General features: G+C 44.0%; 1 protein-coding gene across 1 annotated transcript in view; it reads left to right on the forward strand.

Annotated features, from left to right (window-relative positions):
* LOC121286102 (plexin-C1-like) overlaps positions 1-18,758 on the forward strand; it is a 103,554-nt gene that overhangs the window by 50,224 nt on the left and 34,572 nt on the right. The window contains exons 10-14 of the mRNA XM_041203094.1: positions 4,426-4,518; positions 12,431-12,518; positions 14,231-14,292; positions 17,403-17,542; positions 18,134-18,322. Coding sequence (XP_041059028.1) covers positions 4,426-4,518; positions 12,431-12,518; positions 14,231-14,292; positions 17,403-17,542; positions 18,134-18,322 — 572 coding nt within the window. The remainder of the gene's footprint in view (positions 1-4,425; positions 4,519-12,430; positions 12,519-14,230; positions 14,293-17,402; positions 17,543-18,133; positions 18,323-18,758) is intronic.

Below are 18,758 nucleotides of genomic sequence, written 5' to 3' on the forward strand. Positions count from 1 at the left end.
CAACGTCATAAAACCAGTTCACAATCATCTGCTCCGCCTGCTGATGATGGGCCGCGTTCCCTCCATCGGACATCGGGAATCTCATTGTAATACATCAGCATCTCATTATTAGGCCTGCCCGCTGGACTCCTCCCCTCCCTTGCTGGATTGTCCGCCCACATCGGTGGGAAAACACGCCGACATGTTTCACAACAGTTTACATAAAGCATGCACTTGGTGGGCTGCACTTCACTCGGGACTTTGAGGTTTGTTTGCCTACCTTGCTTCGCTCAGCACTCGCAGTCATCAGCGCCAGGCTTCACAGACAGCACCACATCACTTTTAGGGGGCTCATGGGTAAGTCTCTACCTACCAGATCAGCCATATGTGAATGGCAGGGCAAGGTCTTACTTGGGGAAGGGGGAGAAGTGGCCTCAGGCAACGGAATGGTCTGCAGGACAAGGGCTATACTGGGGAAGGAGGGTATCCCAGGGTGTGTGTGGGGGGCACGTGTTGATCTGTTCAAGTGGCCTCAAGATGGTGAGGGCTGAGGAGGCAGCCTCCAGAGGAGATGAGGTCAGATGCAGTTGTGAGGGTGTGTATGAGAGAGAATGAGTGGTGATGTCCATTAAGCTGGCAGTGAGTGAGATGCCAGTGAACATGTGATGGGCTTGAGTGTGTGAGTTTAGACTGATGAGATGCTTGCCTTACCCTGGCTGCATGGATGAGATCATTCATCCTCTATCTGCATTGGATGACCAACTTCTTCTGTGCAGCATTAGCACTGACCACCACTGTCATCGCCTACCAAGCCTGAGTGGTAATGTAGCTGCCCCTCCTGCGGCCAGAGCGGGGGAAGAGGACATCACAGCGGCCTCCACTGCGTTCTGAAGGTGAGCAAGGGCTGCAGTCTTCTTGCCTTTCTGGGCCATGTCTTCTTTGCTGCAGTCCTGGGCTGGAAGCACTGAGCGTGGCTGTACTTTAAATGTGGTGCCTGGCATGATGAAGCAGCGAGGTGACGGTGTGGCAGGCAAATTGGAGCCCAGTCACCATCGAAACAGCATGTATCCCTGGAATGCATCATTAATGTGGCCGATTTGGGATAATATGGCGCAAAAATCTGCCAATACGGCCTTTAGTGCAAATCAGGGACGATTCTGCCCTTAGTCATGGACTCTTGATAACACAGAGGGAAGCCACTCAGCCCATCAAGTACATGCCAGCTCTCCATAGAGCAATCCAGTCAGTCCAATCTAGTGTACTGGACAATTCCCAGTCTCACCAAATTGCTGTGGGAAATTATTTGATTCAGTGGTGAACTTATTTAATATCTTGGCCTAATATGAAATGTGCTTGGCTGATATTGTCAGCTTCTGAAGTGATGAGAGGTGCAGTGGAATTCTACATACCATCCAGCTAGCATGATCTCTGCTGTGCTCTGAGGTAATATAAAATATATCCAACAGCCCTATCCCAGCAGGCTCATCGATAACAAATATCCCAGAGGTAGGCCCAGAATCAACAAAGCAACAGGTCTGACTGCCAATTTCTGGCCGCCCAGCACACCCTGAAAGCTGGTTCTGTCAATGGGCCAAAAGTGTGAGCAGATTGACCAATGTTACACTCATTTTACACCCAAAATCTGGGCACAGCACTGACCAATTTCTACCTGAGACAGATTTTCAACTCGCTGTCCCAGTGTAAATCTGGCATCTTACATCAACTGCCCATTATAGAAACGGCCTTGATTTTTATTTCCATTTCTTTGAATTGATTTGTGTTGCTGCCATTCACTGATAAAATCCATGCCCGCATGCCATCTCTGCCCCACCCCCCTACAATCTACCCCCTGCACCCCCAGCTCCATGCCTGATCAGCAGCCTTCTCCCAGCAATCCAAAGGCCACCCTTCAACATAAAAATAGTTTTGCTGTAATTTCTAGATCAATGGCCCCTATCACAGTTGTAGATTAATATCCATGGCTGCGAGTACTGCTGATGGCCAACTTTAAACTGAAGGTAGTTTTTGGGACTGCCCTGAGAATGAGGCCTTTCTCATCTTAAGTGGCTGAAAGTTCATCATCGGTTAAGTTCAGGATGGTTGTGAAAACCCAAAGGATTCACTAATGTCCTTTAAGGAAGGAAACCTGCCACCCTGACCCAGTCTGGCCTATATGTGACTCCAAACCTACGCCAGTATAGTTACCTCTGAAAGTGGCTTAGCAAGTTCCTTAAATGGGTCAAAGAGCTACAAAAATATGGACAGCAGGTGTTCCAAGAAGAAAGCTCAGCGACTGAAGATGGGCAATGAGCGCCAATCTTGCCATTGACATCCCAAAAATTAATTTTAAAATATTCAGCCTGGCCAAGTAGCTAATTGCTGACAGCATGATTTGATAAATTTAGGTTTGTCACTGTAATTGGAGCCCTGAGTTTCGTGAGAGGATTGGGAGACTTTCCGAATGAGAATTGACCTTCGATTGCAGTCAATTTTCGAGTAGGTATGGGCATTTTAAGTGTCCAATTAGTTTTGGCAGTGTAGATTAATAAACTGCCGGGGTAATTTCCTGACTTCCAATACCACCCATCATCCCAGTAACCCAATAGGAAGTAGCCGGGGTGTATTTGAACTAAGAGCTCTGGTCGAGGGCTGGAGCTCCCTACGTGCGGTACGAATTGCAGTGTTGCACTTGTTTATGGAATCTCAAAGATGTTTTACAAAGGTTGTGCTGTGGAGTCTAAATTTTTTGTGCCACATTTGTGCAGCAAGTGATGTGGATGTTTGTGGTTGTGTCAGATGTATCTTTGTTGTATCGAATATTTAAAGCAAAAATTACCTTTTATTTGAAGTATCATTTCCCTGTTAATCATGTGTAATTTGCATTGCTTCTAATTTGTATAAATAAACTAATGGTTACAAAAAGTGGAAACTTATTGGTAATTTCTTAATTTGGGGATCATTCAGTTATTTTGGTTTACGGTTCCCCCACAGGGATTGTAACACTCACATTTTCCCACATTATATTCCAGCAGCCAAATTTTTACCCACTCACCTAACCTATCATATCCTTTTGCAATTCTTCTTGTTCTTCTCACAACTTACTTTCCTACATATCTTTGTATTGTCAGCAAATATGGCTATAATATGCTCTTCCCCTTCATCCAAGTCATTAATTGTAAATAGTTGAGATCCCAGCACTGATTGGGCAGTCCAGTAGGTACAGTTTGCCAACCTGAATATGACACATTTATCCCAGTGCTCTGGGTAGAATTTAAAGTTGGTGACAAGCATCTTGCCCACCATCTGGAGAACAGGCAGGACCCTTGCATCGCCTCCATTGTAAGTTAAATGCCTATCAGGTGCTTAACTGCCATGAAGCAGGCCTTCCCTGGGGTTTAAGACCCTGGGGCTGAAACCCTGCTCACTGAAAGCTGCCAGCCAATCAGACTGGCAACTCTCCACTGCCAGTCAGGGCAACTGGGAGCAGTGGCAGCTGCTGGTAATGCATCCATCAGAGGCCTTGGATCGATGAGGGACCCAGGCCACAGGTGAGTGAGGTGAGGGATGGGGTCACTGGCTAGGAATGGGTACTTGGGGATCAGAAGAAAAGGCGAGGGGGATCACAGAGAGCCACCCCTTTCCTGATCTCTGGTCCCTTGATCAGGTACTGAGTGCCAATGAATAAAGGAATCCCCCTCAATCCTGCGCTCTCTGCCCCCACCCCCTGAAAAGCCAGCAAGCAAACTCCAAAAGGTTTTGCTTTTTGGTCTTCCCGTGTGGTGATTCCCACCTGCTGGAGGTTGAAAAGCAGCGGAGGCGGGTGAGGCCCCTTAAGTGGGATTAATTGCCACGTTTGTGCAGGGAGTGATGCGGGTGCTTGTGGGTGCAGAAGATGGGCATAAATTGCCCACTTAAGGGGTTCAATTAACATCCAGGCAGAAGGCTGCCCATTAGCCTTACCCGGCTGCATTTAACCTGGTTGGGGGGTGCGGTGGGGAAGACTGTGGAATATCTACTCTGAACATCTGAACTCTACCACCCGATTAAATGTCCCCCCGCCTCCAAACCCACTGCAGGGAGTTGGGGGGCATTAAATCCCGCCCTCTGTTTCCTGTTAGTTAGCCAGTCCTCCATCCATGTGAATAGCCTACCCCAACACCATGAGCTCTTATCATGTGCAATAAAATTTTATATTATGTCTAATCAAATGCCTTTTGGAAATCCAAATACATTACTTCTAGTGATTCCCCTTTATCCACCCTATTTGTTACATCCTCAAAGAACTCTAATCAATTTGTCAAACAGGATTTCCTTTCACAAAACCATGTTGCCTGATTGTATTATGATTTTCTAAATGTCCTGTTACTATTTCCTTAGTAATGGAATAAAGAATTGCATTCCAAATGATAAATCTTCGAAGGAGCTTCATATTGCAATGTTTTACAGGATGCTAATATTGGCCTGAATTGTACGTTTGATGGGAAGTCAGAAGCAGCCAATTGGATCAATGATTCTGTCATCCAATGTGTCAGGCCTCAGGTCAGTATCATGTGTTACATTGGTTAATTAATTAAAGATTTTTTCTGATGATGAGTATGCACTTTCTCAGCAGCCCCTTGGTCTTCCACTGTTATACTGTGTCCAGTAAAATATAAACATGATTCATGTTTGAACTTTGAACTTCCATTGATTAATTTGTGTTGAAGGGTGAAAGGTTACATCAGTTTGCCAGTGTTAGAGTCAGTGTGGGTAACCCATTTTGAGTTTATTTTTCACTGTGTAGTTGCTTCCATCAGAATGGCTTTGAATTCAACACTTTACAATTAAATGCGATACCTTCCTCCAAGTACAGAGATGTTAATCTGATTCGAGATAGCCCATGGCCAGAATATTACATCCAAAAACCCCCCGGCAGGTTCTGAGGCTGGTGGGGGGTGGGGGGGGGAGGATTGTGAATTGCCTTGGCAGGATTGACCCCACCAGCCCCAACCTGGTCAGGATTTTATAATGGGGCAGTCAGGGCCTGGGAGGGGAAGCCTGCCCCAGCCCCAGTTGAGGCCCTTAAGTGGCTACTCTAAAGTAATGGGAAGCAAGGCGGTGGGGGGCTGGTGGGTGAGGTGGGAGAGGGAGTTGCGCCTCCATCAGAAGCCCCCTTCATACTGGCCCAATTACCTCTGGACTGCCCTACCCTCCCACCACCCCAGCCTATCCTCCGGGACCCCGGTTACCTCCCTCGCAACCCTCCAAGCCTCCCTTACCCTCCCAGCCCTGGGACGCCTGCCACTTACCTCTCCGTCACTTCCCAGCTGTGCCTCGTCCGGCCATGAAACTCTGTTCCGGGAGGGACTGGAGATCTGCCGGCCAATCTGATTTGCTGGCAGTTCTCCAAGGTGGGACTTCCTCCCAGTGACTGGCAGGAATCTCGCCTTATGCTGATCAATGCTCATTGGAGCGTGAAATGGCATCAGGCCTGCTGGTGTCAGTGGGGATGTGTTCCGAGCCCAGCCCCCGCCATCCTGAAAATTCAGCCCCATGTCTAGTACGCTGTATGATTTGGTGATCATGGTGACAGTTGTATCTCAAATACATATGAGGCTTTGCAAAATATATTACATTAAATATTGGAGAGAATGTGGATTGACACTGAGTGGATAATCTGAACTGGCAGTCCAGTGCCATATAGAGGAGAGCGACACTGTCGGAAGTGCTGCTTTGTGGGCAAGATGTTAAGCCGAGGCATCGTCTGCCCTCTCAGGTGGAAGTAAAAGATCCTATGTCACTATTTCAAAAAAGGGCAAGAAAATTTAACCCAGTAATCTGGGCAATATTTATCCCTCAACTAACACCTAAAAACAGATTATTTATCGCTCTACTGTTTGTGGGATCTTGCTGTGCGCAAATTGTTTGCAGCGTTTCCTACCTTACAATAGTGACTACATTTCAAAAGTACTTAATTGGCTTTGAATTATTTTGGGATGTCCTGAAATTGTAAAAAGAGAATATGACTGGATATATAATATGCACACACACATATATAGACACACACATGCACACAGATACATACACATCAGTAGATAAGGTGGTAAAAATGTTGTTCTTTTTTAGCTGAAGCATAGGCCAGAAACGTACCTGTGTCGGGTGGGCTGGGCAGGAGCAGGTGGGGGTGGGCGCAGAGCCAATCACCGCTCGCAATCGGCTGCGCGCCGCCATTTTATGTGAGGCACAGAGCTGCCTCAGGGAGATTAAGCACATATTGAAATTTTTTAATAAAGAAAGAGAAAAATTATTTACACGTGTCCCCTCATGTGACAGTGTCACATGAACTGGGACATGTTTGTCAATTTAGCAAAATTTATTTATTGATTGTATTAAACCTTCAGGAAAATGCAACCCACCCGTGGATGAGGTTTCCTGAAAAATGCAAAGGCCGCTTGGGCTCTTCGCCTGTCCGCCAACCTTAAGGTTGTACAGGCAGTGTTGGTAACAACTTTAATTGGATTTTTAATTGCCTTAATAGCCCGCCAAACAAAAGCTCTAAATGACGTGTGACGAAGTTGGGACGTCATCAGGTGTAATTTTGCGCGTCGGGCATGTCAGGCCCGCCCTCACACATCAACAGCAATATTCAGGCCATAGAGTATGAGAGCAGGGAGGTTATGCTGGAACTGTATAAAACACTAGTTAGGTCACAGCTAGAGTATTGTGTCAGGTTCCAGTTACTGCATTCCAAGAAGATGTGATCGCAATAGAGAGGATACAGAAGGGATTTAAACAAGATGATTTTTCCAGGAATAGAGAATTTTAGCCATGAGGAAAGATTGGAATAGGCTGGCGTTTTTTTTAAAACAGAAGAGACTGAGGGGTGGGATTTAATTTAAGTGCCGCACTTTATGAAGGATGTGAAGGCATTGGAGCGAGTACAGAAAAGATTCACGAGAATAGATCCAGGGATAAGGAACTTCAGTTATGAAGATAGATTGGAGAAATTAGGACTGTTTTCCTTGGAGGAAAGAGGATGAGAGGAGATTTGAAATATTCAAAATCATGAGGGGCTTTGATAGAGTAGATCGGGAGAAACTGTTTCCACTTGTGAAATGTTCAAGATCAGCGAGGCACAGATTTAAAGTAATTGGCAAAAGAAACAAAGTGATATGAGAAAAAAACATTTTCACACGGCAAGTGATTAATAACTGTAATGCGCTGCCTGAGAGTGCGGCGGAGGCAGGTTCAATTGAAGTATTCAAAAGGGAATTAGACTGTTTTCTGAAAAGGAAGAATGTGCAGGGTTATGGGGAGAAAGTGAGAGAATGGCACTAAATGGATTGTTCATTCAAAGAGCCAGTGCAGGCTCAAACGGCCCAAATGGCCTTCTGCTGCACTATAACAGCTCGGGAATTTTGTGACCTACTTCCCTTAGTGGAGAGGGATAAACAGGAGACATATATTTAAAGTAATTGGGAGAAGAATTTGAGGGGATTCTAGGGAAAATTTTTCACTCAGAGGATGGTAGAAGTCTGGAACTCTCTGCCTGAGAGGGTGGTAATGGCAGAAACCCTCATTGTATTCAATTTAGATACATACTTAAAATGCTGTAACCTACAAGACTATGGACCAAGAGTTGGAAAGTGTGATTAGGCTGAATAGTTGTATTTCGGATGACACAAACACAATTGGATAAATGACTTCCCCCCACTGCCCCCTACCCCACTGCCCCCCACCATGCCATAAATTCCTATGATTTATACAATTTTTTATTTTCTAAGTTTTAGATGATGTTTCTGTTTTCCTGCTGAAGTGCATCACCTCACATGTAAATTCCCCAGTTAGTACATTTTCTGATGCCCTTTTGGATTCTGTAGCATTCTTCCTCACTGGTAGCTACAACACCTTTTTCCCAAATCCAGGATTAATGCAAATTATGAATAACAGAAGTTCCAGCACTGATCCTTATGGAATACCACTTCCTATGTTCTTATAATCTGAGTTAGTAGAATTTACTGCCACACTCTGCTTTCTTTGCTCCCCATTCAGTTATTTAAATGGTCCATCTCAAAGGCTTTTTGAAAGTTCCAAGCATATGACATCTACTATATTACTCTTTTTATATTCATTCTATTACTTCTTCAAATAATTCTCTCAGGTTAGTTTTATATGAATAGGCCGCTTCACAGAATATCAAATCCACTGGCTGTTCTTTATGCTGGAGTTTAGCAGCTTTGGGCCTCAGTGTATTGTTGACACTTCAGTGTTTTCTGGGCTGTCCTGTAAAGGGATTGTCCACTTTCCTTATCACTTATACCAAAGGATCTCAGTTTGAAGCATCAGTTAATCCAGACATTGGCCTCGTTTGTGCTTGTCAGCATTTCTTGGCTGGATTAGATGGTGGGGGTGGTATCCCTGCACCCCAGTGTAAAGGGCGGGGTGAACCCATCTTCACTTGGTCAGTTCACCCCACTTCCATTTTTCTGCCGCAAGGGCTTGAATTTCTTTGAGACAGTATTTCCGCCCTTCTCCGGGGAAAGTCCTGCCTCATACAGCTATTGACCAATCAGAGGCCGGCAGCTCTGCTGGTCCAGCAGCACCACCAGGAGCAGTGGCCACTGCCAGTACTGCACCAAGAGCATCAAGGAGGCATTCAGCAATGGAGCAAAACCTATAGGTAACTCGCCAGGTCCAGGCTGGCAGGCCCTGGTGAGGGGTTTGAGAGGGCCATGTTGGACTTTGCAGGGGCTGTGGGGCTCAGATGTGGGGTGGGAAGCTTTGGGGGTTATGGTGCCTCCAATTGACACCAGGGGTCCGGAAAGGAGGAACCTCCTCCATCTTTGACTGGCCACCAAAACGCAGGGTCAAACTTGCCAGGTTACATGTTGGGCGCAGGCCTCTCTTTAACTCAGGGTGGTGATGAGATGAAACCCTGAGGTGTCCATTAATTGTCCACTGAAGGGCCTCAGTTGGTCCATGGGCAGGTAACTCTCCCAATGCCTCCCTAGCTGCTTGTAAAATCACAACAGGGGCAGGAGGCAGGCATGCTGCCGATGGTACAGTGCCCTGTTTTATGGAATAAGAACAGAAACTTCTGGAAAAGCTCAGCAGGCCTGGCAGCATCTGTGGAGAGAGAAACAGTGTAAACATTTCAAGTACAACATGATTCTTCTTCGGAAATGGAGAGAGGTAGAAATCTGATGGGTTTCATGATGTTGAAAAAGGGGAGAGTGGCAGATGGAGCGAAATGGAAGGTCAGGGATAGGTTAGAGAGGCAGGGGAGATTCAATGACGAAGATTACATGGAACACAAGACAAAGGAAGTGGTCATGATAGTATTAAGGACTAAAGCTTTGGCCCAGAGTAGGTGTTAATAGCTGAATAAAAGTCAACACAGTCGGAAAGCAAAATAGCAGAATATATTAATAACATAAAAAGAGTCAACATTGTTTGAAAGCAAAAACATGAGAACAAGATCTAGACTGACATTTGGGGGAAAATATTCAAAATGGAGGAGAGAGTTCATGGTCTGAAATTGTTGAACTCAATGTTAAGTCCAGAAGGCTGTAAAGTGCCTAATCGGAAGATGAGGTTCTGTTCCTCCAGTTTGTATTGGGGTTCACTGGAACATTGCAGCAGGCCAAGGACCGACATATAAGCATGAGAACAGGGTAGTGTGTTGAAATGGCAAGCAACAGGAAGGTCGGGGTCATGCTTATGGACTGAATGAAGGTATTCCACAGAGCAGTCATCCAGTCTGCGTTTAGCTGCTCCAATTAGAGGAGACTGCATTATGAGCAGTGAATGCAGTCGGCTAAATTGAAAGAAGTGTAAGTAAATCATTGCTAAATCACCATTTGAGGACTTGGGCAGTGAGGAGGGAGGAGGTAAAGGGGCAGGTGTTACACCTCCTGTGATTTCATGGGAAGGGGATGAGATGTAGGGGGGATAGAGTGGACCAGGATGTCATGGAGGGAACAGTCCCTTCGGAATGCTGATGGGGTGGGGGTGGTGAGGGGAAATTGTGTTTGGTGGTGGCATCATGCTGGAGTTGACAGAAATGGCGGAGGATGATCCTTTGAAAGTGGAGGCTGGTGGGGTGAAAACTGAGGTCAAGGAGGATCCTATCATGTTTTTGGGAGGGAGGAGAAGGGGTGAGGACAGAGGTATGGGAAATGGGTCAGATGCTGATGAGGGCCCTTTCAACCATAGTGGCGGGTGGGGGGCGGAATCCTTAACTGAGAGAAAAGGAAAAAATGTCAGAAGTGCCATTGTGGAAGGTAGCATCATCAGAATAGATGTGATAGAGAAACTGGGAGAATGGGATGGAGTCCTTACAGGAAGCAGGGTGTGAGGAGATGTAGTCAAGGTAAAAAACTGGTGGGCTTGCAATGAATATTGAACAATGAATCTATCACCAGAAGTGGAGATAGAGAAGTTAGGGAAGGGAAGGGAAGTGTTGGAGATGGACCATGTGAAGGTGAGAGAGGGGTGGAAATTGGAAGCAAAGTTGATGAATTTTTCCAGTTCCAGATGAGAAACCCGAAGCGGCTCCGATACAGTCATCGATGTCCTGGAAAAAGAATCATGGGAGGAGGCCTGAGTAGGACTGGAACAAGGAATGTTCCGCATACCCCAGGCATAACTAGGGCCCATGTGGGCAATCATAGCTGCACTTTTTATCTGGAGAAAGTGAAATAAGTTAATGGAGAAATTGGTCAGAGAGAGAACAAGTTCAGACAAGTGAAAGAGGGTGATGCTGGATGGGATTGGTCGGGCCTCCATTGAAGGAAGAAGCAGAGAGCCCCAAGACCGTCCTGGTGAAGCTGTAAGTGTAGAGAGATTGGGTGACCATAGTGAAGAGGAGGCGGTTAAGACCAGGAAACTGGACATTGTTAAAATGATGTAGGGTGTGAGAAGAATCACAATCATAGGTGGGAAGAGACTGGACGGGGGAAGAGAAAATAGTGTCAAGATAGGAAGAAATAAGTTTGGTGAGGCAGGAACTGACTGAAAATGATGGGCCTGCAAGGACAGTCCTGCTTTTGGATTTTGAGAAGGAGGTAGAAGCGAGCTGAACAGGGCTGGGAGACCACGAGGTTGGAAGCTGTGAAGGGAAGATCTCCAGAGGAGATGAGGTCAGTGACAGTCTTGGAAACAATGGCTTGATCTTCGGTGGTGAAGTTGTGGTCCAGTGGGAGGTAGGAAGAGGTGTCTGACAGCTGACATTCAGCCTCTGCAAGGTATAGAGGTTAGTACAGCAGACAATAACAGCACCACCCTTGTCTGCAGGTTTGAGAGTAATATCAGGGTTGGACCTGAGAGAATGGTTTAACACTTCCATCTGACTTTTGGCCGTTCTCCAAATTTTGCCATTCCCCCCACCCCACCCCCATAACGATGCCCAGCACTGATATGACCAGAAAATCCTAGCCTTTGTCTCTGCTGGTACATTTAATACATTTAATGAGGTAATTGTTAGAATATTTCTGAAGACTGAAATTTTCTTTTACAAAATGGAAGGACATGGTGTGATCTGGACATTTGGGTGTTAACCTGGGATTTTTTTAAAAGATGGTCATAAGTTCACCTTGGAACTGTCAACAAACAGGCCTCTTCCAAGAAATCACCTGACCTACATGGTACTTGAGGAAGATCTGGTTGTTGTTTTGAACTGCAATCACTTTAATTGATTGGGGGAAAAACTGAAAAGACAAAGTTGGTAACTTGCTGGAAATCACATGGGAGAGAAAAAAAAACTTCAGTTGTGAATCTGTTGGTTTTCAAGGCAGTCTTGTTGGGGAACAAGCTGAGGAAGGAAGGCTACCCTAACTGGCTCCCTCTCTCGCTCTCTCTCCCTGCCTTACCTAAAATTGTGTGCATCTATCAACCTCCTGTGGGCCAGAGAACCCACATCTCAGTGTATCTGGCCTGCATTTGGACCTGCAAAGCTGAGACCAGTTGGTGAGAATGTCCAGATGCCCACTGGAATTAGCGGTCCGTCTTCACACAAGGGAACTCCACGTTGACAGTGTCGAGACCCTGCAAATGTATCCTTTATTTTATAACACCCACCCTCTAAAGCCCACCTCTGCCGAGAGACCCTATCTGTTTGAACTCTGTTTGTCTGTATCCATGTCCGTGTGTGTGATGGGGGAATTCTTTAGGAAGGGTTAGATAGTTATACTTCCTGATCACAAATGTGTATTAACCAGTACTTGCAACTTTTTAAAGAGACGTTACATTTTATAATAAACAATCATTATGAAGAACAAAAAGCCTGGTTGAAAACTCCTTTATTCTGGGCACCAGTCGAGGAAATAGACATTTGGCTATTTTAGTGAGAAAATTAAACTTTTAAATTAATGGTACGACCTGTGGAGTAGCGGGGCTGAATCATACGCGCATTCCCATCCCGGCCGTAACAGTAATCTCTGATCACTTACTAAATGAATATTGTTACTTGCAGTTTGTGGCTGAAAGGCGGATAATTCCTGTGAATCTTGTCGACAGTAAAAACTCCGGCAGAGTTATTGATAATCCTAACAATATCACAGGTAACAAAATATTAATTCTTTAGAATCTAAAGGATTAGGTTCTGTTGAGTCACCATTGACAATAGTATGCATAAGTCATCCCTTCAAACCTCTTTCATTTCTAAAGAAGTGGAGATTCAGGTACTGTCCATAACAGACATGCAATCCCCTGCAGTAATTTAATGTCCAGAGAGTAGGTTGAAACCTTCCCCTGTGGTTTCCAGGTATCCAGGACAACCAGCTCCTCATATCAGAGTCAACGGGCTGGATTTTATGGACCCTTGGGGGCAGCGGGTTGGCAGGCGGATGGGGGAGGCCATAAAAATAGCGCCATGCCATGGTGTTCCTAGTGGCTGCCCCATCATCCCTGCCTTAATTTTAGCAGCTCCAGGAGGCGGGGCTTGCTACTCGGTGGGGGCGGAAAGCCCACCTCAAGCCAATTCACGGCCTGGCAGCCGTTAAATGGCTGTAGGGTGAGCCCACAAGCTGGGGCGGGCTCACCCCCAAATTTTTGCCCCCCCAACTCCTCCCCCTCTGTTATGGCACAGCTGATGGTAAATGCTGAGTTGTTCAAATCCCAAAGGGAAACTTGAAACAACTGCTACAACTTGTTTTGCAATTTGTATACATTTTGAGATATGTGTCCTGAATTCAGTAGTAATAAGACCACCAAGTCTTGCAGGTTTTTACAAAACTAGATTAAACATTTATTAATTGAAGAAATTACTTACTATTATGATAATTTCTAAATCCCCTAATCTAACATCCCAGTTATACTTTCATTGAGGCAACTGTAAGAAACATAAATTTTAAAAGACCCAGGCAAAGAAACATGATACTCTGAACAAGTGACTTCCAAGTGAGTTTTCTTAGCTTCATTTGAACTCCTTTGAAGACAGCAGCTTGAAGCAGAGATGCCGAAGGCTTTTCACACAATTGTAAGATCTTAAAAATGCCGTCCCTTACACACAGCCCTTGCTCCTACTTAATACATATCTTTCTCTTTGAATGCAAATCCCCATTGTTTCACTATGTCTTTGGACTTTATCTCCCTGATAATAAAACCCTCTCATTGCACTAAGTTATACCAGTAATCTTTGGGAAAAAGAAACACACCGTTTCTAAACTTCACCTGGCTAGGCCTTTGAAAACAATCTAGTCTGGTTTATTTCAAAATGCAGATGTTCCCTTGACACCCATTTTCTAAACTTCCCCATGTTTATTAATTAACATTTCAAACCTAACCTCTCTTCTTAGATCAAAGCACTCAGACTGGCTGCCTCTAATTCAATTAAATCTCACACACACATAGATACAATTAGACACATCCCACTATTACTCTATTTTACACTAAATTCGAATAACATTATGAGAATTATTATATCTTCTTGACACCACCCCACCCCCATACATTCTAGCCTAACAGTTCTGTGTCCCATAAGCAAAATTCCATTTTGTGTCTGTGTTCACCAACTGCAAGGTGACAAAGTCAATGCCTTGCTTATTCTTTTATTACATAAGACTGAAGGGTAAAATTAGTCCCGGCCGATAACACAGAACAACAATAATGAATCATTAGCCTGATTACACCCAGGATTTACCTGTGATTTCAATGTCATTGACAATGATCTAAGATGGAGGCTGGGGGTAATGATCAGTGGCCTTCAGTGTATGAGCTTCCTTGTTGCACTGGAGTTCACATTCCAATTGTATTAAGGTTTCTGTTTTAACAGTTTACAGTTGTGATGTCCAGAAACCAGGCTGTGTTTTCTGTTCTCCAGAAAGGATTTGTAAGGTAAGATATACTCAGACTTAATAGTGTTTTATGTTTGAATTATGTAAATAAAGCTTTGATTGGCTCTTGTTTACAGTTATGAACGTGAATCACAATGTCTAGGAATGTAACTTGCATCAAAACCAGGTTTCTGTAATCTGTGGGAGACTGTTCTATGCGTTCTCCATTTTTAATGACCTCTGAGTCCATGACTGTAGTAAACTAATGGTTAGACGAGTAATCAGCGGTGCTGAGTTCAAATTCCACCACTGGCAATTTATGATGGTTAATTTAATAAAGCTGGTATTTTGTTGCAAAAGTTAATATCCCGCAGAAAAGACAGCTTCCCTCCATCTCTCCACCCTCCCTCCTCAGTCTGAACTACATCACACTCTAGTCCCACATTAAGTGCCCTCAGATTGTAAACAGTCACTATGAATAAGAATTAAATCAGACAATGCCATTGTGAAAGCACCTTCACCACAAGGACTGCAGTGGTTCAAGAAGAAGGCCAACCAGTTTCTTAAGGCAAATAAGGATGGGCAATAAATGTGGTTTTTCTAGAGTCACTCAGATCCCACAGACAAATAATAATAAATCGATTGTAACAATAAATCAATTCCAGTCTAAGAAGTCAGGAGCTGGAGAAGTTTTGGGAAGGCATTCCAGAGCTTTAGGCCCAACATGGCTGCCAATTTTTTTTATTCATTCATGTGATGAGGGTATTATTGGCTAGGCCAGCATTTATTGCCCATCCCTATTTGCCCTTGAGAGAACTGAATGACTTTTCAAAGGGCATTCAAAAGTCACCCATGTTGTAGGCCAGACCAGGTAAGGATGACCAAATTTCTTCCCTAAAGGACATTAGTGAACTAGATGGGTTTTTACAACAATTGACAATGGCTTCATAGTTATTATTAGACTTATTAATTTCAGGTTTTTTTTAAAGATTCAAATTTCACTATCTGCAATGGTGGGATTTAAACCCAGATCCCCAGAAGATTACCCTGGATCTCTGGATTACTAGTGACAATACCACTATGCCACCACCTCCCCACAATATTGGGACAATTTTAAAAAATTTTTTTAGCAGGAAGTGGGCATCACTGGCTAGGCCAGCATTTTTTTATTGCCCATCCCTAGCTGCCCTTGAGAAGGTGGTGGTGAGTCGCCTGGTTGAACCGCTGCAGTCCATGTGGTGTGGATACACCCACAGTGCTGTTAGGGAGGGAGATCCACAATTATGAACGAGCGACAGTGAAGGAACGGCAATATATTTCCAAGTCAGAATGGTGAGTGGCTTGGAGGGGAACTTGCAGGTGGTTGTGCCCTTGTCCTTCTAGGTGGTAGAGGTCATGGGTTTGGAAGCTGCTGTTGTAAGAGCTTTGGTAAATTGCTGCAGTGCATCTTGTAGATGGTACACACTGCTGCTACTGTGCACCGGTGATGGAGGGATTAGATGTTGAAAGGGGGGGATGGGGTGCCAATCAAGCAGGCCACTTTGTCCTGATGTTAAGCCTCTTGAACGTTTTGGAGTTGCACTCATCCAGGCAAGTGGGGAGTATTCCATCACACTTCTCATTTGTGCCTTGTAGGTGGTCGACAGGCTTTGGGGAGTCAGGAGGTGAGTTACTCTCCACAGAATTCCTAGCCTCTGACCTGCTCTTGTAGCCACAATATTTATATGGCTGATCCAGTTCAGTTTCTGGTCAATAGTAACCCTCAGAATATTGATGCTGGGCTGTTCAGCAATGGTAATGCCATTGAATGTCAAGGGGTGATGGTTAGATTCTCTCTTGTTGGAGATGGTCATTGCCTGGCACTTGCGTGGTATGAATGTTACTTTCTGCTTATCAGCCCATCGCTGATATTGTCCAGGTCTTGCTGCTTTTGGGCAGATAATTAAAATCAGACATTGTGAAGAGGTCAGAATTGAAGGAACGCAGAGGTTTTAGAAGGTTCATACAATTATAGAATGGTTACATCACAGAAGGAAGCCATTCGACACATCGAGCCCATAATGGCTCTTTGCAACAGCAATCCAGCTAGTCCCACTCTACCTTTTCCCCACAGCTCTGCAATATTTTCCCTTCTGTTGGTTATCCAATTCCGTTTTGAATTGAACCTTCCTCCACCACACTCTCAGGCAGTGCATTTCTGATCCTAACCACTCACTGTGTAAAAAGATTTTCCTCATGTTGCCTTTGGTTCTTTTGTCAATCGCCTTAAATCTGTGTCTCTGGTTCTCAAACCTTTCTGCCAATGGGAATAGTTTCTCTCTATCTACTCTGTCTAGACCCTTCATGATTTGAACACCTCTATCAAATCTTCCCTCAACCTTTGCTTCTTTAAGGGGAGCAACCTGAGCTTCTATAGCGTGTCCATGTAACTGAAGTCCTTCATCACCTGAACCATTCTCATAATATTTTTTGCAACCTTTCAAACACTTTCACATCCTTCCTGAAGTCTCATGCCCAGAATTGGACACAATGCTCCAAATGAGTGTTCTATTATAGCCACTGATTGACTTTTTCATGTTGTGTTCCAGTAATTAACTGGGTGTGGTAGAAACTCATTTGATTAATCAGTGGGGGAACCTGCAAAGCTTTTGGTGCCATGTTCTCTAATACAGGAGCAGAGTAGGAAGGTGTTGGGTGTGGTTCAGTTGGTAGCCTGCACTCCTGTTTCTAAATCAGTAGGTCATTGGCTCAAGGCCCACTGCAGAGGTATGAGCATATAACCCAGACTGACACCTCAGAACAGCACTGAGGAGTGCTGCATTGTCAAAACTCCTGTCTGTCAGAGGATGCATTAAAGGCCATGTTTAAAAGATAATGTAACACTACTTAAAGAGCAGTTAGGTTCTCCCTGGTTCCCTAGCCAATATTTATCCTTCAACAAGCATCACTGAAAATGAATTGTTTGGTCATTTGTCATGTTGCTGTTTGTGAGAGCTTGCTGTGTGCAAATTGATTGCTGTGTTTCCTGCATTCCAGCACTGACTGTACTTCAAAAGCGCTTCAGTGGAAATCAAGTTCTTTGGAGCATTCTGAGCTGAAAGGCATTATAGAAATGCAAGCCTTTCTGTTTCAGAGACACAGTAATGATGAAAATTATTTTTTTTAAATCAGGAATCAATTGTTAAGTCTATAAAACCACAACGGGTGTCTTCATCTAGGAGGGCCACAGTGACCATTGTTGGGTTTGGTCTAAATGTTGGATCGTGCGCTGTGCTTCAGGTCAAAGGAATGAGTGACTATGTTACAGCCAAGTAAGTGCAAACTGTAGTAAACTATGAGGAGTAGTTATATTTGTTCCTTTTGAATAGACTAAAGTTGTTAATCCTTTGACTTAGCACAGAAACATAGGAACAGGAGGAGACCATTTTGCCCCTTAAGCTTGTTCTACCATTGATGAGATTGTAACTGATCTGTGACCTATATCTAATATCCCTTAATACCTTCAGCTAACAAAAATCTCCCAATCCTAGTTTTAAAATTAACAAATGATCTAGCATCAGTTCCATTTGGAGACTAGAGTTCCAAACTTCCAACATCCTTTTCATGAAGAAATGTTTCCTACTTTCACTCCTGAAAGGCCTGGCTTTAATTTTTAGAATATTGATAAGTGGAGCACTGCTTATTCCACATCAAGGGTTACTGAATCTTTGTTTATAATGTAGAGGGAGGGTTATTCTGACTGTAGCTGTGAAGTACCTGATCTATGTTTGCTTCATGAAGCTTCCCTCACCTGTCAATAATTCTTTCAGACAGCTGGTCACAAAAACAATTACAAAGAAAATGAAATTTGGACATTAGAGAATATTAATATTTATTGGTTTAAAATATATTTTCTCCACCAGATCGAGCAACTGCGCTATTGAGAACAACACATTGATAAGATGTGTTTTGCCAGAGACAACCCATGGTAAAAAGACAGCGTGTTTGCTGTATGATTCTGAAAGGGACTGTGTGGCTAACAGAACTGCTAAACTGGAGTACATCAGTAACATTTTAATTACAAAGATTCACCCAACAGTATCCTGGGCCAGGTGGGTATAATGAAGGTGGGAGGAGGAGGAGTTATGTTTCTGGGTTATTTCGAATCTTATTCCAGATTACTTTGCCTTTTGTATCTCAGATCTTTTCCAGAGCTCTGTCCCAACTCCCAAACCATTCCAACTCTGAGATCCAAGTAACATTTCAGTAGCTTCATGGTAAACAAACAGCAAACCTGCTTTGGTAAATATTTCTAATACTTCAAGTCTTCAGAAGTTTCTACTTAAACCTTCAAAAATGACAAGAGGATCACTACATAACTTGTTTAAAGTTTCAAAGTGAACCAAATTTATTCAGCAAATTATTAACAAGTGAATTATCAAAATGATACAATTGTTAAAGTTTTACAATATAAGGTCTTTCATTAATTTCTTGAGTAGCTAAAATAAAAATAAATTTTAACCCATGATTAAATAAGCTTTTCTACAT

The sequence above is a fragment of the Carcharodon carcharias genome, chromosome 13 (genome assembly GCF_017639515.1).
Source record: "Carcharodon carcharias isolate sCarCar2 chromosome 13, sCarCar2.pri, whole genome shotgun sequence".
Lineage (NCBI taxonomy): Eukaryota > Metazoa > Chordata > Chondrichthyes > Lamniformes > Lamnidae > Carcharodon > Carcharodon carcharias.